The 22,952-nt window shown below is 35.8% G+C and overlaps 1 protein-coding gene across 1 annotated transcript in view; it reads right to left on the reverse strand.

Moving 5' to 3' along the window:
* LOC145260492 (endoribonuclease Dicer-like) overlaps positions 1 to 22,952 on the reverse strand; it is a 112,753-nt gene that overhangs the window by 16,923 nt on the left and 72,878 nt on the right. The window contains exons 14-16 of the mRNA XM_080118603.1: positions 15,458 to 19,833; positions 11,351 to 11,565; positions 10,100 to 10,355 (exon numbers count right to left, since the gene is read on the reverse strand). Of these exons, the coding sequence (XP_079974729.1) occupies positions 10,100 to 10,355; positions 11,351 to 11,565; positions 15,458 to 19,833 (4,847 nt within the window). The remainder of the gene's footprint in view (positions 1 to 10,099; positions 10,356 to 11,350; positions 11,566 to 15,457; positions 19,834 to 22,952) is intronic.

Below are 22,952 nucleotides of genomic sequence, written 5' to 3' on the forward strand. Positions count from 1 at the left end.
AAAAACTTAATTCATGGCAAACATTGAAGCATAGTTGAAAACGTATATAAAATATATTAAAAAAAAAAATCAATGAGAATCTTTAGTAGGACGACCCCTGATATGAATATAATATTATGGTGACTGAGGCACTTGTACAGTTTAATCAAGACATTAAAAAATGAAAATATCAAAAAAAGGTTATATTGTACGTATCTGTTTTGAACTGAAGATGTCTGAAAAAAAAATTTCACTTAATTTGATCGAGTAGTTTTTTTTTTTTTTTTTTTTTTTACAGCGGCAAAACACGTTTTTATAACAGCATGTTGAAGGTAGGCATCTTGGAACTTTTCGAACACGCCCAAGGGAGATAACTCAATTTAAAGCGCCGGCATTCCCTCCCCATCTTTAATACTAGCTTTTCTTCCTAAAAATCAAAACTTTTGCTCGGTATCATAAATTGTTTATTCGCTGTAGAAAAAAAAGAAAATGAATACTTGATTACATTGGATTTGAAGACGACCATATAGTAGTCAGCTGAAAAGAGGGTTAGTGCAACAGAGTTCCACCAGGAAGCAATTCTAAGAAAGAAGACTTGTTCATGAAACTTGCATTTAGATTTAGGCACAGATAGAGATGGGATATTGTTGATAGTGGTTCTAGCTAGACGAGTGTTTGTTGTGAATATTTTGCAGGAAAAAACTATAGATTGAAACTCAGATTAGCACCTGCCATGAAAATAATGATAGAGTAGAGCTAGCCTTGCAATGTCTCTTCTGTGGGAAAGGTTACAGGGAGGAGAAAAGGGCATCATCTATTAAATTATGAAGCTGGTTTTAAACTGTCAATGCAGATGTGGAAACAGTAGTCCATTTTAGGACATATTTGGCTCGTATACAGGTAGAGGACTGTATCAAGAGTAAGATACCTTCTGAAGCGGTAGAATGATGTAACTATTTTCCCAATGATCTCGGCAATTAATTTGATGTAAATTTTCCATTTCAAGCCAGGAGTGAAGCCTAGAAGCTTGTTGAAACAGGGTGCTTTTTTTGAAAATGAGAGCCATTCATATCAGTTGAGGTTAAGTAGGGATCAGATTGTTGGTGGTGAAAAGATAGAAGCTTGGTTTTGGATGTGTTAAAATTAGCCAATCACCTTTTGCACTACGTGCTCAAGGTCGGAAGAGAGAGACTCAAAGAGATTTTGATCGTTGCTGGCCTTTGAAGCATTGCCATAGATGGTAGTGTCGTCTGCATATATGTCAATGAATAAACTTAGAATGTGGCTTGGTAGATTATTGATGAAGATAAGGAAGAGAGTTGAGCCCAAGATGTTTATCTACCAAGTTGATCTTAAATATTGTATAATCAATCCATTATATTATCATTTTCAGTCCCCCACCCCTAATTTCTGGCTCCCATCTCATCTCGCATTACTTATAACGTCACCAACTAACTTCGGAAGAACCCCCCCCCCCCATCCGATTTTGTTTTATATCATAAGTTGCTTAAAACGTGATTAGTTAAAGTTCAGAATAAAATCACGCTTTCTCTTAACGGTTAATTTAAAAAAAAAATCTTCTGAACGCTATTAAAAGTTAAATTCTTCACTAGTTTGGAGACGGAATGCGTTGTTGTGATAAGTGATTTTCTCTATTAATTCGCACTTTTTATTTTAAGATTCAAATATTAATAACTACATTTTATTTCAGTATTTAATTTATGTATTTCTGTTGTATTAAATGCTAGCTTTAATTTTTTTTTTTTTTTTTTTTTTTTTTTTTTTTTCTCGTCCATAAATGTTTATCTACCAAGTTGATCTTAAATATTGTATAATCAATCCATTATATTATCATTTTCAGTCCCCCACCCCTAATTTCTGGCTCCCATCTCATCTCGCATTACTTATAACGTCACCAACTAACTTCGGAAGAAACCCCCCCCCCCATCCGATTTTGTTTTATATCATAAGTTGCTTAAAACGTGATTAGTTAAAGTTCAGAATAAAATCACGCTTTCTCTTAACGGTTAATTTAAAAAAAAAATCTTCTGAACGCTATTAAAAGTTAAATTCTTCACTAGTTTGGAGACGGAATGCGTTGTTGTGATAAGTGATTTTCTCTATTAATTCGCACTTTTTATTTTAAGATTCAAATATTAATAACTACATTTTATTTCAGTATTTAATTTATGTATTTCTGTTGTATTAAATGCTAGCTTTAATTTTTTTTTTTTTTTTTTTTTTTTTTCTCGTCCATAAATGTTTATCTACCAAGTTGATCTTAAATATTGTATAATCAATCCATTATATTATCATTTTCAGTCCCCCACCCCTAATTTCTGGCTCCCATCTCATCTCGCATTACTTATAACGTCACCAACTAACTTCGGAAGAAACCCCCCCCCCCATCCGATTTTGTTTTATATCATAAGTTGCTTAAAACGTGATTAGTTAAAGTTCAGAATAAAATCACGCTTTCTCTTAACGGTTAATTTAAAAAAAAAATCTTCTGAACGCTATTAAAAGTTAAATTCTTCACTAGTTTGGAGACGGAATGCGTTGTTGTGATAAGTGATTTTCTCTATTAATTCGCACTTTTTATTTTAAGATTCAAATATTAATAACTACATTTTATTTCAGTATTTAATTTATGTATTTCTGTTGTATTAAATGCTAGCTTTAATTTTTTTTTTTTTTTTTTTTTTTTTTTCTCGTCCATAAATGTTTATCTACCAAGTTGATCTTAAATATTGTATAATCAATCCATTATATTATCATTTTCAGTCCCCCACCCCTAATTTCTGGCTCCCATCTCATCTCGCATTACTTATAACGTCACCAACTAACTTCGGAAGAAACCCCCCCCCCATCCGATTTTGTTTTATATCATAAGTTGCTTAAAACGTGATTAGTTAAAGTTCAGAATAAAATCACGCTTTCTCTTAACGGTTAATTTAAAAAAAAAATCTTCTGAACGCTATTAAAAGTTAAATTCTTCACTAGTTTGGAGACGGAATGCGTTGTTGTGATAAGTGATTTTCTCTATTAATTCGCACTTTTTATTTTAAGATTCAAATATTAATAACTACATTTTATTTCAGTATTTAATTTATGTATTTCTGTTGTATTAAATGCTAGCTTTAATTTTTTTTTTTTTTTTTTTTTTTTTTTTTTTTTTTTTCTCGTCCATAAATGTTTATCTACCAAGTTGATCTTAAATATTGTATAATCAATCCATTATATTATCATTTTCAGTCCCCCACCCCTAATTTCTGGCTCCCATCTCATCTCGCATTACTTATAACGTCACCAACTAACTTCGGAAGAAACCCCCCCCCCCCCCCCCCATCCGATTTTGTTTTATATCATAAGTTGCTTAAAACGTGATTAGTTAAAGTTCAGAATAAAATCACGCTTTCTCTTAACGGTTAATTTAAAAAAAAAATCTTCTGAACGCTATTAAAAGTTAAATTCTTCACTAGTTTGGAGACGGAATGCGTTGTTGTGATAAGTGATTTTCTCTATTAATTCGCACTTTTTATTTTAAGATTCAAATATTAATAACTACATTTTATTTCAGTATTTAATTTATGTATTTCTGTTGTATTAAATGCTAGCTTTAATTTTTTTTTTTTTTTTTTTTTTTTTTTTTTTTTTTTCTCGTCCATAAATGTTTATCTACCAAGTTGATCTTAAATATTGTATAATCAATCCATTATATTATCATTTTCAGTCCCCCACCCCTAATTTCTGGCTCCCATCTCATCTCGCATTACTTATAACGTCACCAACTAACTTCGGAAGAAACCCCCCCCCCATCCGATTTTGTTTTATATCATAAGTTGCTTAAAACGTGATTAGTTAAAGTTCAGAATAAAATCACGCTTTCTCTTAACGGTTAATTTAAAAAAAAAATCTTCTGAACGCTATTAAAAGTTAAATTCTTCACTAGTTTGGAGACGGAATGCGTTGTTGTGATAAGTGATTTTCTCTATTAATTCGCACTTTTTATTTTAAGATTCAAATATTAATAACTACATTTTATTTCAGTATTTAATTTATGTATTTCTGTTGTATTAAATGCTAGCTTTAATTTTTTTTTTTTTTTTTTTTTTTTTTTTTTTTCTCGTCCATAAATGTTTATCTACCAAGTTGATCTTAAATATTGTATAATCAATCCATTATATTATCATTTTCAGTCCCCCACCCCTAATTTCTGGCTCCCATCTCATCTCGCATTACTTATAACGTCACCAACTAACTTCGGAAGAAACCCCCCCCCCATCCGATTTTGTTTTATATCATAAGTTGCTTAAAACGTGATTAGTTAAAGTTCAGAATAAAATCACGCTTTCTCTTAACGGTTAATTTAAAAAAAAAATCTTCTGAACGCTATTAAAAGTTAAATTCTTCACTAGTTTGGAGACGGAATGCGTTGTTGTGATAAGTGATTTTCTCTATTAATTCGCACTTTTTATTTTAAGATTCAAATATTAATAACTACATTTTATTTCAGTATTTAATTTATGTATTTCTGTTGTATTAAATGCTAGCTTTAATTTTTTTTTTTTTTTTTTTTTTTTTTTTTTTTTTTTTTTTTTTTTTCTCGTCCATAAATGTTTATTTATCTACCGAGTTGATTGCATAAATCGATTACCTAATTGTACTCATTTTTAGTTCGTGGGAGGGGAATCTATCACCATACTTTCCCTTAAACAGGTCCGTTGGACTTTTATTAAGTACAATACTTAATAGTTATTTTTTATTTATTTATTTATTTATTTATTTATTTTTTTTTTTTTTTAATGGAGAGTAGAAAACGCATTGTGGATGCGTTATCGGCAGCTCCTGTTACTCTCGCTTCTTCTTATTTGTCCCTCAGTCCTCATTTTTTAAATGAGTGATTTTTCTGACAAAGGGAGAAGAAAAAGCTGTTTTCTAGGTTGGCAGTATTTTTGCGCAAACAGTTGGCAGAGTTGGTGGAAATTTTCTGTTTCTATGTCTATCCTTGTAGCCATGTCACTAGTAAGGGTGCTGGAGGTAAACGTTTTGTCTGGGCTGACGTTATCCGCCTGATAGTCAGGGACCCGAACCTTGGATTAACCACTAAGGAGGCTGTCCTATCAGCAGGTGCAAAGTACTGGGGCTGCTGTATTGCCATTTGGTGAATGGAATCTGGACCATGCAGTAGCTTCTGGTGGGGCCTCTCGATGCCATACTAGTGGGTAATTGTTACGGCTTTACCTTATCATGTGGTACAAAAAAAAAAAAAAAAAAAATTCTTCGTTTCTTTTTCTCTCTTAGTTTCCCCTCTCTGTCCTGCTCTAAGTAAATCTGTCGACCTAGTCCACAAATTCCAAAATTTCATCATGACAAGTTTCAAGAAAAAATACACGATTAAACCCGGTTCTCCAACTTCCAACGTAGACCCCTACTACCATGTCTCCTTCTCCAACATCAGGGGTCTACGTTCTAACCTTCCAGAGGTTGAAACCCAATTACAGGAGACTAAACCAGACCTTTTATTTTTAAGTGAAGCTGGCATTGGACAGGCTATTTCCCTTGATGAGTTTGCAATTACAGGATACTCTAACTTAACTTCTAAATCTGACCCCCAAGATCGCCATGGGCATGGAATATGTGCCTATATTAAAGATAGCTTTCCATGTGGGAGGGACATCTCCAGGGAAGATCCTAACTTACCTTATATGTGCTTCCGGGTTGCTTTAGCTCACACTACTGCATTTATATTTACTCTCTATCGCCCCCACAACAGCGGAGTTACTATCTTTCAAAGCATATCTGAGAAAATTGACCAAGTCCTTTCTACTTATCCTTCAGCTAACATTCATGTATGTGGAGACTTCAATGTTCACAACGTCGAATGGTTGACCCACTCAAACAAGACCGATGATGAGGGGAGGTTCTGTCATGATTTCTCCATTGCCTATGACCTCACTCAGATTGTTCAGGAACCTACCCGTGTGCCCGATAATGACGGCCAGTATGCGAGCCTACTAGACCTTTTTCTCACAACTTGCCCTGAACTATGTTCAGTTTCTGTTCTGTCGCCTCTTGGATCTTCCGACCACTCTGTTGTATCAATTAAGATAAAAATGAAATGTAATAAGTCCCCAGACGTACCTCTTCATCGTACAGTATATCGATACACTAAGGCTGACTGGGATAGCTTCCGTACATTTATATCTGATCTACCTCTGCATTCCATGTTTAAAAAGGATGTGTCCTCTATAGTATTAGACCTAACTGAATGGTTAATTGTAGGTATTGACCATTTCATACCCTCTAAAAAGTTTCAGCAAAAACCTAACAGCCAGCCATGGTTCTCTCCAGAATGTGCTGCTGCCATTGCGCACAGAAATCACTTTTTCCACTGCTTCAAACGTAATAGATGTATGGAAACTAAAGCCGTTTTCAGGACTGCCAGCAACCATTGTAAGAAAGTAATAAGGAACGCAAGAGAGTTGTATGCTCAATCTGTTAAGTCCAAAGTAGCTGAGCAGCGGCTTGGTTCCCACCAGTTTTGGCAAATAGCAAACAGAATCCTGAACAGAAGCGTGTGCTCCATCCCAACTATTATCAATGGATCTGAGGTAATCTCGTCAGCATCAGACAAAGCCAAACTCTTTGTCAAGAACTTTGCAGCTAATTCTACCCTTTGCGACCAAGACCGCCAACCCCCAATATTTCCTCTTGTATCAGAAAACACGCTATGTGATATACGTATATCTGTACGTGATGTTGCCAAGCTAATCAAAAACCTTGATTCCAGTAAAGCAACTGGCCCTGATGGTATTCCAATTATAGTACTCAAAAAACTTCAACCTGAACTAGCGCCCATACTTACAAAACTGTTTAAACGTTGTCTTAAGGAGAATAGTTTCCCATCTCCCTGGAAAATCTCATCAGTATGCCCTGTATTTAAGAATTCAGGTGATCGCTCATCCCCCTCTCAGTACAGGCCAATAAGTCTCCTGTGCGTCATGAGTAAGTTGCTAGAATCTGTATTAAATACAGAAGTAATCAAACATCTCAACAAAAATAACCTTCTTAGTGACACTCAATATGGTTTCCGTTCTGCTAGATCTACAGCAGATGTCCTTACAGTTATATCGCATAGGATTAGCAAATCTCTCGACGGTGGCAATCTTTCTAGGGCAATTGCTCTTGACATATCTAAAGCCTTTGATAGGGTATGGCATAAAGGTTTACTTCATAAGATCGCTAGCTATGGTATAGCTGGAAAAGTCTTCTCAATTATTAAATCATTTCTTTCTGATAGATTCATAAGAGTAGTAGTTGAGGGGCAAAAATCAGAAGCTCACAATATTAATGCCGGTGTCCCTCAGGGATCCATCCTGGGCCCAACTCTTTTCCTGATCTACATTAATGATCTTCCAAACCATATCCTTACATCATTTGTAGACATTTATGCTGACGACACTACCATTTATGGTACCACATCTAAGACAGTAAACGAGCAAGTTCTCTCCAATTCTCTCTCCTCTGATCTTGAGCACGTAGTACAATGGGGAAAGGAGTGGCTGGTTACTTTTAATGCATCTAAAACCAAGCTTCTCTCTTTACATCATCAACATTCTAATCCACATTTGTCATCAATTGAAATGAATGGCTCTCGTCTTCAGGAGGCCTCAAGTTTTGACAAGCTTCTGGGCTTGACCATTACTCCTGATCTTAAATGGAACACGTATATCAAATCTGTTGCCAAGGCCGCTGGAAAAATGGTGGGATCTTTCTATCGATCCAGTAGATATCTCACTGCTGATGCTATTCTCTATCTATATAAGAGCCAGGTACGTCCAAGGATGGAATACTGTTGCCACATCTGGGCAGGAGCTGCTAGAAAGAACTTGTCCTGCCTTGATAGAGTTCAAAATAGACTTCGTAGCCTCGTAGGAGATGTCCTTTTCTCCTCCTTGCAACCTCTATCTCACAGAAGAGATGTTGCGAGTTTGTCTCTGATGTATCGTTATTTTCATGGAAAGTGTTCAACTGAGCTTCAATCTATGGTCCCCCCTCGCCAAACTTTCACAAGAAACACTCGTCTAGCTGTAAACACTATCAATAATTTCCCCCACTCTTTATCTGTGCCTAAACCTAAACGTAGATTCCATGAACAAAGCTTCTTTCTTAGAACTGCACGCCTGTGGAATTGTCTTCCGTTTTCCTGCTTTCCGGCTGACTACAATATGGTTTTGTTCAAGTCTAAAGTAAATAAGTTCTTGATGAGCCGTTCCATATAAGTTATTAAATTTACCAAATTTTCATTACTAATGATTACTATATTGACCAACTTCTACTGTACACTCTTTAACCCTTATCCTTGAGTGGCCTCTGGGCCTTGATAATGTGGTGATGCCTTTGTAAAAAAAAAAAAAAAAAAAAAAAAAAGATGAATCCTTGAAGCATGTCAGCATTGATACTCTGAGCTTCAACTTCTGTTCATCGATGACTACTTGTATAAATCTACCAGAGAGGAAGGATTCAATGTCTGAGAAGACATTTTCAAGTATTCCATAGCTAGAAATCTTGTGAAGCGAACTTTATGCCAAACTATCAAATGCCTTTGATATGTCAAGAGCTATTGCTCTAGAGGAAACCACCATCGATAGTTTCACCGATGCTATACGAGATTAGTCAGTATATCAGCTGTAGATCTTGTTGAATGGAAACCATATTGCTAGTCACTGAATAGGTTTTTTTTTTTTTTTTTTTGGGCTGAAATGGTTTACAATTTCTTTATTTAACACATATTCAAGTAACTTATACATCATGACACACACAAAACTAATTAGTCTTTAGACTGACTTCCAGTATTTTTAAGTATTGGGCAGATTAATGAGGTCTTTCAAGGTGTTGGGAAGCATTTCTCCTTTATGGATCGATTAAACAGCTTTGCAAGAACGGGTTTGTTGTGGTGTTAGTGGTTGAATAAATGATGAGAAAGACACAGTAACAATTAAATAAAGATGTATTAACAAAAATACATTAAAAAAATAGTAATTGAACAATATCTTTGCTCATGGCAGGACTAGTCATGAACAACCATCCGCTTCGTATGTCTCTCGTAAACCGCTTCTCGTTCCTTGGAAGTGACACCATGGAATAGTTCATTATTCCTGTTAATAGGGGTGCCAGTTATGGTTGCTGCTTTTTCAGTACTATGACTGGAATATTTTAATCAGTTACCTTGTTGGCAACATCGTGAACAGATATGAGGATGTTGCTCAGATTACTTTCGGTCTTGGTAGGAAATTCGGGAGGTAGGTTACCCTGAAAGCATAGGGTTGAGTTTGATGCAAAGTTTTTAAACAGTTTGTCAGATGTTGATGATGGTCAGGACAGGGGACTTGCATTTATTTAGGATATTGTTTGTTATTCGCCAAAATTCATGATAGCCAAGCCTCTGCTCTTGTACTTATGAAACACACAAGACTAATTAGTCTTTACTAAGATGCAGCAGACTGATCTCTAGTATTTTTAAATACTGGGCAGATTAATGAGGTTTTCCAAGGTGTTGGGAAGCATTTAATCGATTAAACAGCTTTGTAAGTATGGGTGCTAGTTATGGTTGCTGCTTTTTGAGTATTATAACTTGAATATTTTAACCAGTTACCTTGTTGGCAACAATGTCCTTAAGGAGTACAGCAACATCATGAACAGATATGCGAATTTTACTCAGATTACTTTCGGTCTTGGTAGGAAATTTGAAAGGTAGGTTACCCTGATTGTATAGGGTTGAGTTTGATGCAAAGTTCTTAAAGAGTTTGTCAGATGTTGATGAAATCACTCCAACTCTGTTGATGATGGTCAGGACAGGGGACTTGCATCTGTTTAGGACATTGTTATTCACCCTTGTACTTTTGAACTCGATGGACTGCGCATACGACTCTCTTGCATTTTTTATCATTTGGCAATGATTGCTGGCAGTCCTAAAGGTGACCTTAGTTTCAAAACATCTATTATGTTTAAAGCAATTGAAGTAGTAGTTTAAAAAGACAGATTTTCTCTGCATTAAAACCATAAAGTCTAATTTTGCCCTTGTGGGAGGTCAAGTAAACAAACGAAAATGTCTTACCTCTTCCTCTAAATCAATTTCGTCTTCCTTCTCTTTCTGCCGGGCAACAAACCTCTCAATAACATTGAAGAGTTCTGGGGAAATCGCCCGAAAGAATTTGTGAAAGTTCCACTTCACAGCTAGAGCTGCGAAGATGTTGTTGTTGACAAGGGCTGAACGAAGATCAGTCAATACCCCGGGGGAGTAGCGCTGAGAATCTTCATACAAATGTCGCGTTATCACATAATCCAAAATGGCATCACCCAGAAATTCCAAACTATAAAAAAATAAAATAAAAAATAAAATCAATATCGGTATGATGATATATGGAGGTGAAACTTGCCAGTGAAGGTTGAAAACCAAATGGTTGGTTGTTTGTTTGTTTTATGGCAAAGCAACAATCTTTGAATTATTTAATGCTGAATTCAGTATTTTGGGAAAAAATGTTTTATACTTCAAGTTCTTTATATCTTCAAATATTTATTTATGGTGTTTGGTTTGATTGTTTTGTAGACGAAAATTGTTGTTTTTGCTTTTGCAGAAGATGATTGGGTTTTGCAAAGAGAAAAGAAAAAAAAACAACAACATTAATGTTTAGTGCATTTTTTTTTGGGGGGGGGGGAGTCAGTATCTTCAGGCAGACTGATTGAGTAGTACCTGGAGCTACTAACAGGTATTACAACTCTGGGCCAAAGTGGATCTGGGAACAATAATAAATAAGGGACGACTCCACATTTGCCACAGCATGCAAATGGGACCTCACTAGTGAATGTATTTTTAGGTCATACCCAGGTAAATAATATCAAAATGATATGGTAAATGTGTCATGTGAGTTTTAAAGATAGGCTTACATCTAATGACCTCAGGGGAAGACAAAGTCTGGATAGTATAGAAAAATGTATACAAAACAGGAGACTTTGTTGGTATGATCACATTGAAAGAATGGAAAAGAAATCTTGGATTAATAGAGGTAGAAAAGTTGAGATAGCAAGATCAGTTAGCAGGGTTAGGTCAAGGAAGACATATAAGGAGGTGCTAAAAATGAATAAAGACCTGGCCAGAGATAGACAGCTTCTAGAAACTAACCTAACATGTTAAACCGAATAAGATGAATACAAACAGAAACTGTAGAAATTGTCACAGAACCCAAAAAATTGACAGAAAAAAAGAAAACAATGAAAAAGAAAAGCTCATATTACAGAAATTAGTTGCGTTTTGTTCAATTTATTTGTGAAGAACTCAAAGACGTAGAATGAGGAAGATTCTACTAACCGTTGGTAACAATCCGTTACCGTGTTATAATGGTAAGAGGCATGAGTGAAGGCCTGCAGAAGGTAGGAACGATCCCGAAACTGGTACCCAATTTCCTTTTCAAATGTTTCATATCCGTCGAGCAGATGCTCGAGAACTTCATTTGCATTTGATATGTGAGTCAGGAGAGGAGACACCGGGCTTTCAAGTTCTTCAAGCTGATGTTCTGTTACACTCTGAAAAAAAAAAAAAAAAAAAATTAATTAACATCCACACATCAATTGACGTGAACACATGAAAAATTTGTCCTTCAGACAATTTTAGTCCATCTGTCTCTTACATTTTTACTTTTTTTTTTTTTATAAAAGCAAAAATTATTTGAACAAATATTTAAAAATAGTTTTCTTTGTATTATTTGGATTCTTCAGCCTACTGTTCTCATCTTGTGCTATTTTCACGTTTCAGTCAATGTAACTTATGACCTTCTTCAGGTGTATCTTGTCAAACTCTGGAATTTTTCTGTAGAACTCGGGAATCTGCAGAGAATTTTGAATGGAACTCTTTATTTAATCTACATCAACCTTAACTAGGTAGAAGTCCTAAGTAATTTGCAATTGTATTTTAAGTGTTGCACACACTGAGAATTAAATCTTCAACTTCCGGAAGAGTGTAACTGACAAGTGAATCCACTACCACTACACCATGGGTCCTTGCAGATGAGGACAGTAGTTCGAAGAATCCAAATACATAGAAAAGATATAAAAAAAGATAAAAATACAAAATAGTGGCAGAAACTAACCCGATAATTGTCACATTAACTTGAAGCCGTTATAATATAAAGAGAAGATAAAAAAATTCAGAAACATAAAAAAGGTTTTGTTTAATAGATTGGATCAGACTGAAAATTTGATTTTTTTTTTTTTACATTTTGTTTCTCATTGATTTAATTTTAGGATAATTTTGCCTTGTCTGAAAAAACACACAGACACAACAAGCCAAGCATACGGGGTTCCCCCTTCATAAGTGAAAAATTTACTTTGACCAGGACTAATGTTTTACTGGTAGTGTAAAAATCAATAAATATTTATCATTTCATCATTAATATGAGATGTGGAAAATTATGTCAAGGGTGTGAATTCCATACAGAAACGTTAATTTAATTTGAATAAAATATGCATCAAGTGCGCTTGAAAGTCAAATCACAACGTAATATTAGGAAAATAAACAAATATTTTACTTGTTTGAAATTTATAACATAAATATGTTTCAGAGATATACTCCATCTTCAGTATGCTGTTTTCTTTCTTTTTTTTTCTTTTCTTCTTTCTCTCCATGTTGTAAAGTTGGAGAAAGAAAAGTAAAGAGCTGTGTGTTGTATCACAGCGGTTGTATTTTGAAACGTTGGAACAGTACGTTGCGATTTGGCTTTCAAGTGCACTTGATGCGTATTTTATTTTATTCAAATTAAATCAACGTTTCTATATGGAGTTCACACCCTTGACGTTATTCTCACATTGCCTACGCACTGTTCCAAGTATTATTCTGATGGACATTATCATTTGCCCTTATAACATCATGAAAAATCCAAGATGGTGAGCAGGAAATTCAAAACGGCCACCATGACACGATTCAAAGAAATTTTTAACAAAATATGGCTTGTAGCATATCAAATTGAAGGAAATTTTGTACAGATCAAAATTGTTTTCAAGTACATTAAACTAATTAGCATAATTAAATTTCATTTTAATGGCTTTAAGTAGAAGCATCAAAAAACAGTTAAAAAATGGGAGGTAAGGCTTTATCATCACACAAAATATTATTCTGATGGACATTATCATTTGTTATCATTACACCATGAAAAATCCAAGATGGTAACCATGAAAAATCCAAGATGGCAACCAGGATATCCAAGATGGCAACGAGGAAATCCAAGATGACTACCACAACACAATTCGAAGAAATTAACAAAATATGGCTTGTAGCATATCAAATGAAAGGAAATTTTGTACAGATTACAATAATGTTTTCAAGTGCATTAACGGCTTCAAGTTACTGTGACAATTATCGGGTGAGTTTCTACCACTATTTTGTATAATTTTTTATTTTCACATCATTGTTGAGACTTCAAGAGACATTGCAGCCATTTTTTTCTTGTTCTCATGTAACGCTCGACACTTGTTTTTTAACAGAATAAACATTTACAACACTAAAAATTTATCGAGGTAGGTAGAAGAGTAACTTGCCTTTGATTGCATTTATTTGTTTTTTGATCACTTTTTCATACCTCTGTGGATTGTAAAACAAACCCAATAAAAGTTATTCTTTTACTTAACTGGATAAGTGGTTTATGCGTTTTAACTCATTTAAAAGCGTGGTCATTGTCGGTCATTCTTTTTCAAAGAATTTTTTTTTTCTTTCCATAATTAAAAATTTGTTTTCTAAATAATGACAAAAATAAAAAATGAATACTTTATTTTTTACTTAAAGAAAACAACATATTAAGGATGGAGTTTAGCACCAAAATATATTTATGTTATAAATTTCAAACAAGTAAAATATTTATTTTCCTAATATTATGTTGTGATTTGGTTTTCAAGCACACTTGATGCGTATTTTATTTTATATAACAATGTTCATTGTCAGTTATTCTTTTTCCAAAAAATCTTTTCTTGTCCATAATTAAAAACTTATGTTTTTTAAATAATAACAAAAACAAAAAAAATGAATACTTTATTTTCGTAAATCAGTTGACAAATGATTTGTTTACAGATTTTTTTGTGCGTGTCATGCCACACAAAAATTCTCATGTTCACGTGTGTTTGTCACTATTTTTATCTACTTGTGCCTAAAAAGTTTTTATACAATTCTTTACAAATTTTAGGACAAAAGAAATTAATATATTTGCTATTAAATAGCGTTCGAACACAGTTTCTATCTTTTTACTACAAAGCGTCAACTTTGAGATATTCTAACTTTTGACTGGAAAGACATACATGTGTTCAAATTCCCGTAGCAAAGACAATTCTTTTCTCTAATTAGTTAAAACAGAAACGTTGTAGATGTGTACAACTTCTGCTTATTTTCAAAAAGTCATCTACCGCGAGCGGGCATGCTATGTGGGCATGTTTCGTCGTTAATAGTTGGATTTAAATAATGATTTCTTCGAATATACAAATCACAACAAAAATATTAAAATACCATTTTCAAGTAAATTTTATTGTCAATCCAGTTATATAAGTTTTATTTTGATGGATGTAGAAGAAATGTACTTATTACTCATTTAAAGACTATGAGTGTCAAATAGCAGTGTGTGCCTTGTCCAGCATTGAACATTATGGTGTCTGGTATTGCTACTGTTAAATAAAAAATAAATAGAAAAAATACAGACATTTATAAAGGTTTCATGTTTATTTTGTGCATGTAATATCAATCTCTCTCTCTATATATACATACACACATACATATATATATATATATCCACACACACAGAGTGACCTAATTAAAAGTAGCCCAGAAAATCTAGTAGAGATGAGGAACATCATAGCATTGTTTAAATTATCTATATTGTTAGAAAAGATACTAGAAGTGCTTCCCATTGCCATCTATGCATTTCTGAGCACGTTTAACGTTTGCAGATACTGCCTGTAGATCTTCTCTGATGTTCTCCTGATAGCTTTGGTAATGTTCTCTTTTAGTTGGTCTAGATTGTGAGGATTATTTACATAAACTTTTTGTTTTAAAGTCCCCCAAAGATAAAAAACACATGATATCAAATCCGGGGAACGTGGTGGCCATAACCCTTTGCATATTGTTCTCTCTTCCGTAAACATGTCATGAACTCATGTCAGTGATCTGTGAGACGCGCGGCATGTAGCGCCATCTTGTTGGAAAACAAATTGTACTTTGTCTTGTGGTGTTAGTTGGTCGAGAAGAGAAAGATTAGACAGCTCGGGCTACTTTTAAGTGGACCACTCTGTATATAATGTATGTATAAAAAATCAATAGACTTTTTTATACATACATTATATATATGTGTGTGTGTAGAGAAAGAGAGAGATTGATGTTACCTACACAAAATAAACTAAAAGATTAAAGGTAAAAAAAAAAATTTTTTTAAAATGAACTTACGTCTTCAATTCTATTTCTATCAGTCAAGATATGTTTCTGCGGTAGAACTTTGAGACCAAGCCATGACATAAATAACAAAGCAGCCCTCTTGCCACAGCAAGTCAGATAACAACCAATGAGGGCCTCCACACAATCAGCAACACTTTTATCGGGAATGCTGTGGATAGTCTGCAAACTGTATGGTATTAATGGTTTTTCATTTGACGAATTACCGTTCCCATTGATGCCATCCTGTTCCTGCGATTGCTTCAACTCCTCCAGTTCCTGATTGAATTTCCACTGTTCAAAATTTGCCTTGCGGATATGGCTCGGAATGTTCTCATCAAAGTCTTCAATAAAACTTAACGAATCGTTGTTGGATTTTGATTCAAACTCAAAAGAATTATCAGACGAGCTCTTTGATTCGTCCCCTTTTTGGAAATAGTCGCCTCCTTCAGAAATGTCCCCATTTAATCGGCTGCCAAAGGAGCGACTTTCGAATTTGCCACTGCTCGAAGAGATATGTACCTTGTGCACGGGACCTCGTCTACGTTCTTCATTAATAACGTAACCAGGAGGTAGCCAGTTTTCGTAGGGTTCGAATTTGGCAGAGACCATTCTCTCAGGGAGACCTTTTTTGCGACCAAGACGATATAGATTGTAGTTGCTGACTTGTTTGCTGCGTAAATAACTTAACTTGCCTTCGTGAATGCCGGGGTATTGACAATATAGGTAAACGGTGATAGCATACTTGAGAAATGAATCCCCAATCGTCTCCAGTCGTTCAAGACTGAAGAAATCATTGGCATTTGACATTGTAAGCGCTTGTAGAATGACGCATGGGCTTGGACCAATAAAGCTACTCAGTTCTATATCAGTGTCCAAGAGCAGAGGAGGGCAACAAGACATCTGCGGAAGTGGCAAAGGTGAAGCCGTGTTAATTTCCTGAGGTGAGGCATACGTGTAAATAAAATTGGCATTGACCTTATCGGCAACGACACCATAGTCAGAGAGTTTGCTTGTATCGAGCTGCGCCGACTCACCGCAGAAGGATGTCACATTTTGAAAGACATCGGTAGACAGATCAGGTTTATTGGTGGGAGAGATATCACAGTTAGCATTGTTGTTGGTGGTGGACGAGGGAGGGTTAGGGTTAGTGGACGAGGGAGGAATGCTTTCACCATCGCTCTTTACCATCTCTTTAGAAGCGGGCGGTGACTGAACCAAGCTTTTGGTATTACTGTTGTTGTTAGTGGTTAATGGTATGGGTGGATCCACTTGCATAATGGTGCTAGCCTTATGATCAGGTGAAGGAGTTGATGTCTGAGATGTCATTTTTATTATGGTATTATCTTCAGGGTGAGGAATGGTTTCCGATGACGAGGAAATGTCAGATTCAGGATTGGAATCAGAGGCAGAACCAGGATTGGAGATAGAGGCAGAGTTTGAGACAGAGTCTATGTTGGACATGAAATCAGAGTCAGGATTGGAGGCAGAGTCATAGCTGGGGTTGGAGGCAGAGTCATAGCTGGGGTTGGAGGCAGAGTCATAGCTGGGGTTGGAGGCAGAGTCATAGCTGGGGTTGGAGGCAGAGTCATAGCTGGGGTTGGAGGCAGAGTCATAGCTGGGGTTGGAGGCAGAGTCATAGCTGGGGTTGGAGGCAGAGTCATAGCTGGGGTTGGAGGCAGAGTCATAGCTGGGGTTGGAGGCAGAGTCATAGCTGGGGTTGGAGGCAGAGTCATAGCTGGGGTTGGAGGCAGAGTCATAGCTGGGGTTGGAGGCAGAGTTGGGATTGGCGGCAGAGTCTTTGACAAGTTCTTCTGTTGAGCCTGATAAATGTTGACCAAGACCGTTAGAATGATGCTGATACTGGTTACCTTGGGATGGTGATGGATGATGTGTCGATAAAGTGTTGCTAGTGGAGGATGCTTCCGCTGTTGTTGCTGGTGACAATAAACGATGAGAAATTGAAGACGTCGGAGATGAAGACAACGAAGATGATAACGAGGATTTCTGTATATTCGGCGTGGCAGTGTGAACGGGCTGGAATTCAGGGTCGACAGCAGAACAGACAATTCCAGATTCATCGATGTAATTCATGGATGATCGCAAAAGGTTATTAAGTGTAGAAGCATTGGTGATGTGCGCAGCAGTCCTTGCAGCAAATTCTGAATTAGAATTAGAATCACACAAGCAGGTAACCCCACAGCCATCGGTACACTTTTCAGATGACTGTGTGGGGTTGTCAGGTGTGGAAGTCTTGGCAAAATGTACAGCAGATTCCGAATTATCATTTGAGCAGATATTGCCATTAACTTCAGCAGGATTGGTTTTGTTAGCATAAATTGTTTGAGCATTGATAGTATTTGAGCAGGAATGAGGGGAATATTTCTGAGTAGAGAGGGTGTCAGGTGGGGTGGGTGATGGATTATTCTTGACAGTCGTACACGGTACAAGATTGTTGGGATTTGTTGTATCACAGTTTCCGTCATTATTTTGACATTCTACACTAGCGTCCTCTGGTGAGAGTTCTACAATCTTGCACTTTGACGACCTGAGTGGTTCAATCGGGGCAGTAGTCCTTTTCTTATCCTTCCCCGGATTTTTATCACCCCAGCTGGAAATAGTCTTCGATTGCCTTTCTTTCCGGATTTGCTCATCCACCGCACTGAAGGTGCTTTCCTTTGGATATGTGGTAGTGTTACTGCAGATGAGACGAATGTCAAGCGATTCCAAGTCTTTCATCAAACTCTCATTCTGGAACTGGATCTTAGATTGAGAATCCGATGCAACAAAACTGTCATTTGGGGTTTCGCTGGAAACTCCCAAGTCTCTCGGAATGTCAAAAGTTATTTTGAAATCCTCTTTCCTTGCCTCCGGTATTTTGCTGGAACCTTGAAAATTTGGAAACGTTGATTTCGTAAAAGACACAGATTCTTTTGGTGGTGGGTCAACAGACGAGGAATTTTGTGCCCAGTTTTCAAGGTTTTTTAGGGTGACGAAATCTATCTGTTGCGAGGATTTTTTTGCTGCATCCGATTTGGTGGATTTCCTAAAGGAAGTATTATCAGCAGCAGTGATTTTCTGATTATCCGTCGTGACCTTCGATGGAGGGTTATTGTTTTTATTTGTTGTGATTTTATGAGATTTAGCTGGAGATTTAGAACATGATAGCGACGGTGTGTTGTGAGTGGAGTCTTTGGAGGACTTAGAACATGGTAGCGAAGATGTGTTGTTGGTGGAGGTATTGGAGGACTTAGAACATGATTGTGGTGACGTGCTATTAATGGAGGCGATGGAGGCTTTAGAACATGGTAATTGTGGGGTATCATTGATGGAGGTTTTAGAACATGGTTGTGGAAGTGTGTTATTATTGGTTGAGGCTTTGGATAATTTAGAACATGGCAATGCTGATGTGTTATTAGGGAAGGCTTTGGAGGAATTATTTTTTTCTAAAGACTTATTTTTGTTTTCAGCTTCTTTAGCATTCTTTAAGTCCTTTTCAAACTTTGAAGTTCTTTCCGCTTGAAAACTGGATTCCTTTTTTTCTGACTTGTGCAATGTCTTCTCTTCCTCTGCAGAAGATTTTTGGGAATCTTGATGATTATGACGATGATGGCGACGACCAGTGCTTGTCTCAATAACCGTCTCCATAGACTCACAATTTTCATCATCATCGTCGTCGTCATCGATCGATTTCACAGACTTTGTTTCACTCTCGTTCCTGTTATCAATTATTTTTTCAGGATTAGTCTCAAACCCAAAGTCAAGTTTCGGAAACTGGAAGCCCTTTGGAATATCGATCAACCCAATCTTGGTTCCCTGGGCAATTTTCACCCGAATTTCTTCCGCAATGAGAAGGTAGTTGATTCGATAAAGAATTGCAGGAAGGCACACGGCCTTGCGCCACAATGAGGCTGGAAAGATATGCACAACGCAGAGTTCAGGAATCAAGATCTGTTTCTGCTGCAGGTTCTCGCGCCGAGCCTTCTTTGTCTCGGCACTGCTAGTAGGAAGTGCGATTCCCTTTTGGTTCATATACCGTGGGGTCAGCAGATTTAAACGTGCCGACGTGTGGTCCACGTCAAGTAATGGTTGCTCTAAATTGGTGATATGCAGGCCATATTTCTTGGAGTAATATTCGTTGAAAGTTCGGTACAGCTCAGGCGATGGAAACGGGCTGTTGGGATTCAGGTCATGCTTAATCTCTGCAACGTAGAAGTGCTGTGGTTGGTCCATATTGCGGTAGGAGGGCATCACAACAGCATCTTCAAAATCGCCTGTGCAAAACTCAAATTTTTCTCGCTTTGGGTCGTAAATATCCGGGTGTTTCCTGCTGAATGAATCCTGCACTTCATCAACGAAATTCCAGTTGATTTGGTTCTCAAGGTTTTCATCTGGAAAAGATAAAAAAAAAAAAAAATGGACAATGAAATTTGAAAAGCATGAGCTACAACAAAGTTACAATATTTTTGACATAAAAAAAAAAAAAATGGACAATGAAATTTGAAAAGCATGAGCTACAACAAAGTTACAATATTTTTGACATAATAGAAAAGTATGACCCCCATAAGCTTGGTCGATTTTAGTCATAACCATGTGTGATAAGAACAAACAAATCAGATGCCAGGATAATTTTATAAAATAGATTGAACCATGTTGAATTCTTTAGCGATATCTTTCCATTTCAAAATGAGAAAACCACTACATTTCTGCTTATCGATAACTGGATCAATTCTTATCCTTGGAAAACTTCTCTAATTGAATTTATGCTGCAATTCAATTTTTTTTTGCTTGGAATTACATTTTTCTGTTTCAGGAATGGCTTTACACTCAAGTCATTTAACTTTTACTGCATTCTTTGGTAAGGGCGTCCCAGGCGATTAGCAACAAATTAACCCTTTTCTCAAAAAGAGAAGGCAAAGACTGCGAGGATGGACCTCCTAGAACTGCACAGGAACAGGATTACGCTACAATCAATAGGGACCAGATCATTACAGGAACAGTCTAATCTTTGTTGATTTTGGGGGCCGAGGATAAAAATCGCTGTTGAATTTTCCAGTGTTGATCATTCCATGTCAAAATGAGAAAACCTCTGCGTTTCTGCTGACGGTAATCGAATTAATTTTTTTGCCTGGGAAAGCTTATCTAAATGGATTTCTGGATTTATGTCACCATTATTTTTTTGCTTGCAACTACATTTTTCTATCCATTTCAAGAATGACTTCACGCTCAAGGAACTGAAATAAAAACTCATTATCATATTCGGTTTAATGTCCATCTTTACATGCTGGCATGTGTTGGATAGTTTTTACAAACTGATTTACAAACTGTGGCAAGTTGTTATCCCTCTCATCTTTAAGGTCCATCCTTAATCACATCCTTTCATGTCTACCTGTACTTGTAGCTAACGTATTTCCTAACTTCCGGTGAAGCACTACTGGAAGCGGTGACAAGGAAAATCAGTTCCTTAACTTTTATTGTTCTTCAGTGTTTTTATTGTGAAGCGATTTATTGAAATAAAACAGAAGAAAAGGACATTACTAAAAAAATATACAATAAAAATTAACAAAATTATACAGATAAAAATACCACAACAATGGTCTTTTTCAATAGTCATCTGTAAGAATTCCTGTGGCGGCAGAGAATCAAAGCCAACTATTTAAAGAATATTATGTATTGGGTACGTTTTTATTATGTTTGTTATTTTGATTTCAATAATTTTATTTTTATAATTTCATAAACATATTTCTTATAAAATTTCAAATAAAACAAAAACTTGTATTTTTCTAATTTTGTTATTAAAAGTGCAAATAATGAGTAATTGTGTTACAATTGCAGACTACTTACTAGCCAGTCATGGCTGACAGAACAAGAGCAAGCTACCTCATGAATTAAGTCAAGTGTTCTGTTTGAAATTCCATGCAGATTCCCTGAGTTTGACAAGATACACCTGAAGAAGGTCAGAGGTTACATCGATCGAAATGTGAAAATGACAATCAAGATGAGAACAGTAGTCCAAAGAATCCTAATATGGATATTCAATCCTCATCTAAAAAAATTCAGAAACATAATTCCTGTCTACTCTTCTTTTTTAATAGTAAGTGCTACATGTATTTTCAGATGTAAATATCACTATTCATGACTATATTTATTAATTACTAAATATATTATTTATAATTAATGGTTCTGATATCATATTAAATTATATACTATGTCTACTTAGTAGACCTAGTACAGAACATATGGGAACTGTTAATTATAAAGAACTAGCAGGGGTGCCAGAGGTTGCCCGGGTGTTTGGACGCGTAAAAGAAAAAAAAAGTTTTGGTAACTAGGCTTGAACCTGAAACTTTGACACGAATGTGGAAAAGAAACGGGAAAAAAACTGACACCTTATCGCTTACTGCGATGGGATAGGAAGTGAAAAGCATTTTAATTTAACAATTAAAACATTAAGTGACAGGTACGTAAATTTAATGAGGTCAAACATCACGCGATAGGGGAAACTTAACTTTGTTTCTTCAAGATGTTGAGGTAAACCAGCTCTCCAAAAAAAAGGGTAGTATCTAAATGAATAGCAATTGTCTGATGTAACGGTACATTTACATCTAGAAATAAAATAGATTTAAGGTTCCAAAAATTTGTACTAGATTTGTCTGCAAAGACCCGTGGTGGACTGGCTAAAGTACTTAGAAAAATTCAATTGTAAAAATTTACATTCTTTTGAAGGTTCAATCCTCAGTGTGGGTGACTGTAAAAACAATTATGACTTCTACCCAGTTATGGCTGATGGAATGAGAGTATGCTATCTTTGTGAATTAAATAAAAGGTTCTGTTCAAAATTCAGTGCAGATTCCCAAGTGTGACAGAAAGATTTTACAAGTTTGACAACATACACCTGAAGAAGGTTGGAGGTTATATCGACCAAAACGTTGTGAAAATGACAATCAAGATAAGAACAGTAGTTCAAAGAATCCAGACAATATGAATAATCAAACCTGATCTCAAAAATTCAGAAACTAATTTTTTCTACTTTTCTTTTTTATAGTCAGTGACGGGGTTAAATGTCTGTCAAAGATACAAAGTGCGAATTACCTATTTTTTTCTTCATTACTGACTGACTTTGCCATTTCTCTTTGTCATAGTTTTTCCCTTCTTATCATGTAGAAAGAGAATACAAAGGAAATGTTCAAAGTTTCATAAAGGTTTTATTGGAGAGAATTTAATTATGGAGAGAGAGACTAATGTATCAAAAATTATTTACTTCTTAAATTCCTAACTTAAGGACAGACATTGATAACATTTGCTGAGATTATCAGTTTTCTACATCATTGCCAGGTTCATACGGCTTCCCGAGAAAAACTTAATTGAAAACTTTAGTTTTCTTTCATTAAAAGAAAACGGAACATTATTTTCCATTCGTGATCATTTGATTTTGTTTTGTCTGTTTTGGCCTCCGTTAACCCTGCCTTGTCCTTAAGTCACTCATCTCTAATGTACAATTCTGCTTGCA

Source organism: Euprymna scolopes, chromosome 36 (assembly GCF_053919585.1).
Source record: "Euprymna scolopes isolate OS-2025 chromosome 36, ASM5391958v1, whole genome shotgun sequence".
In the NCBI taxonomy this organism is placed as follows: domain Eukaryota; kingdom Metazoa; phylum Mollusca; class Cephalopoda; order Sepiida; family Sepiolidae; genus Euprymna; species Euprymna scolopes.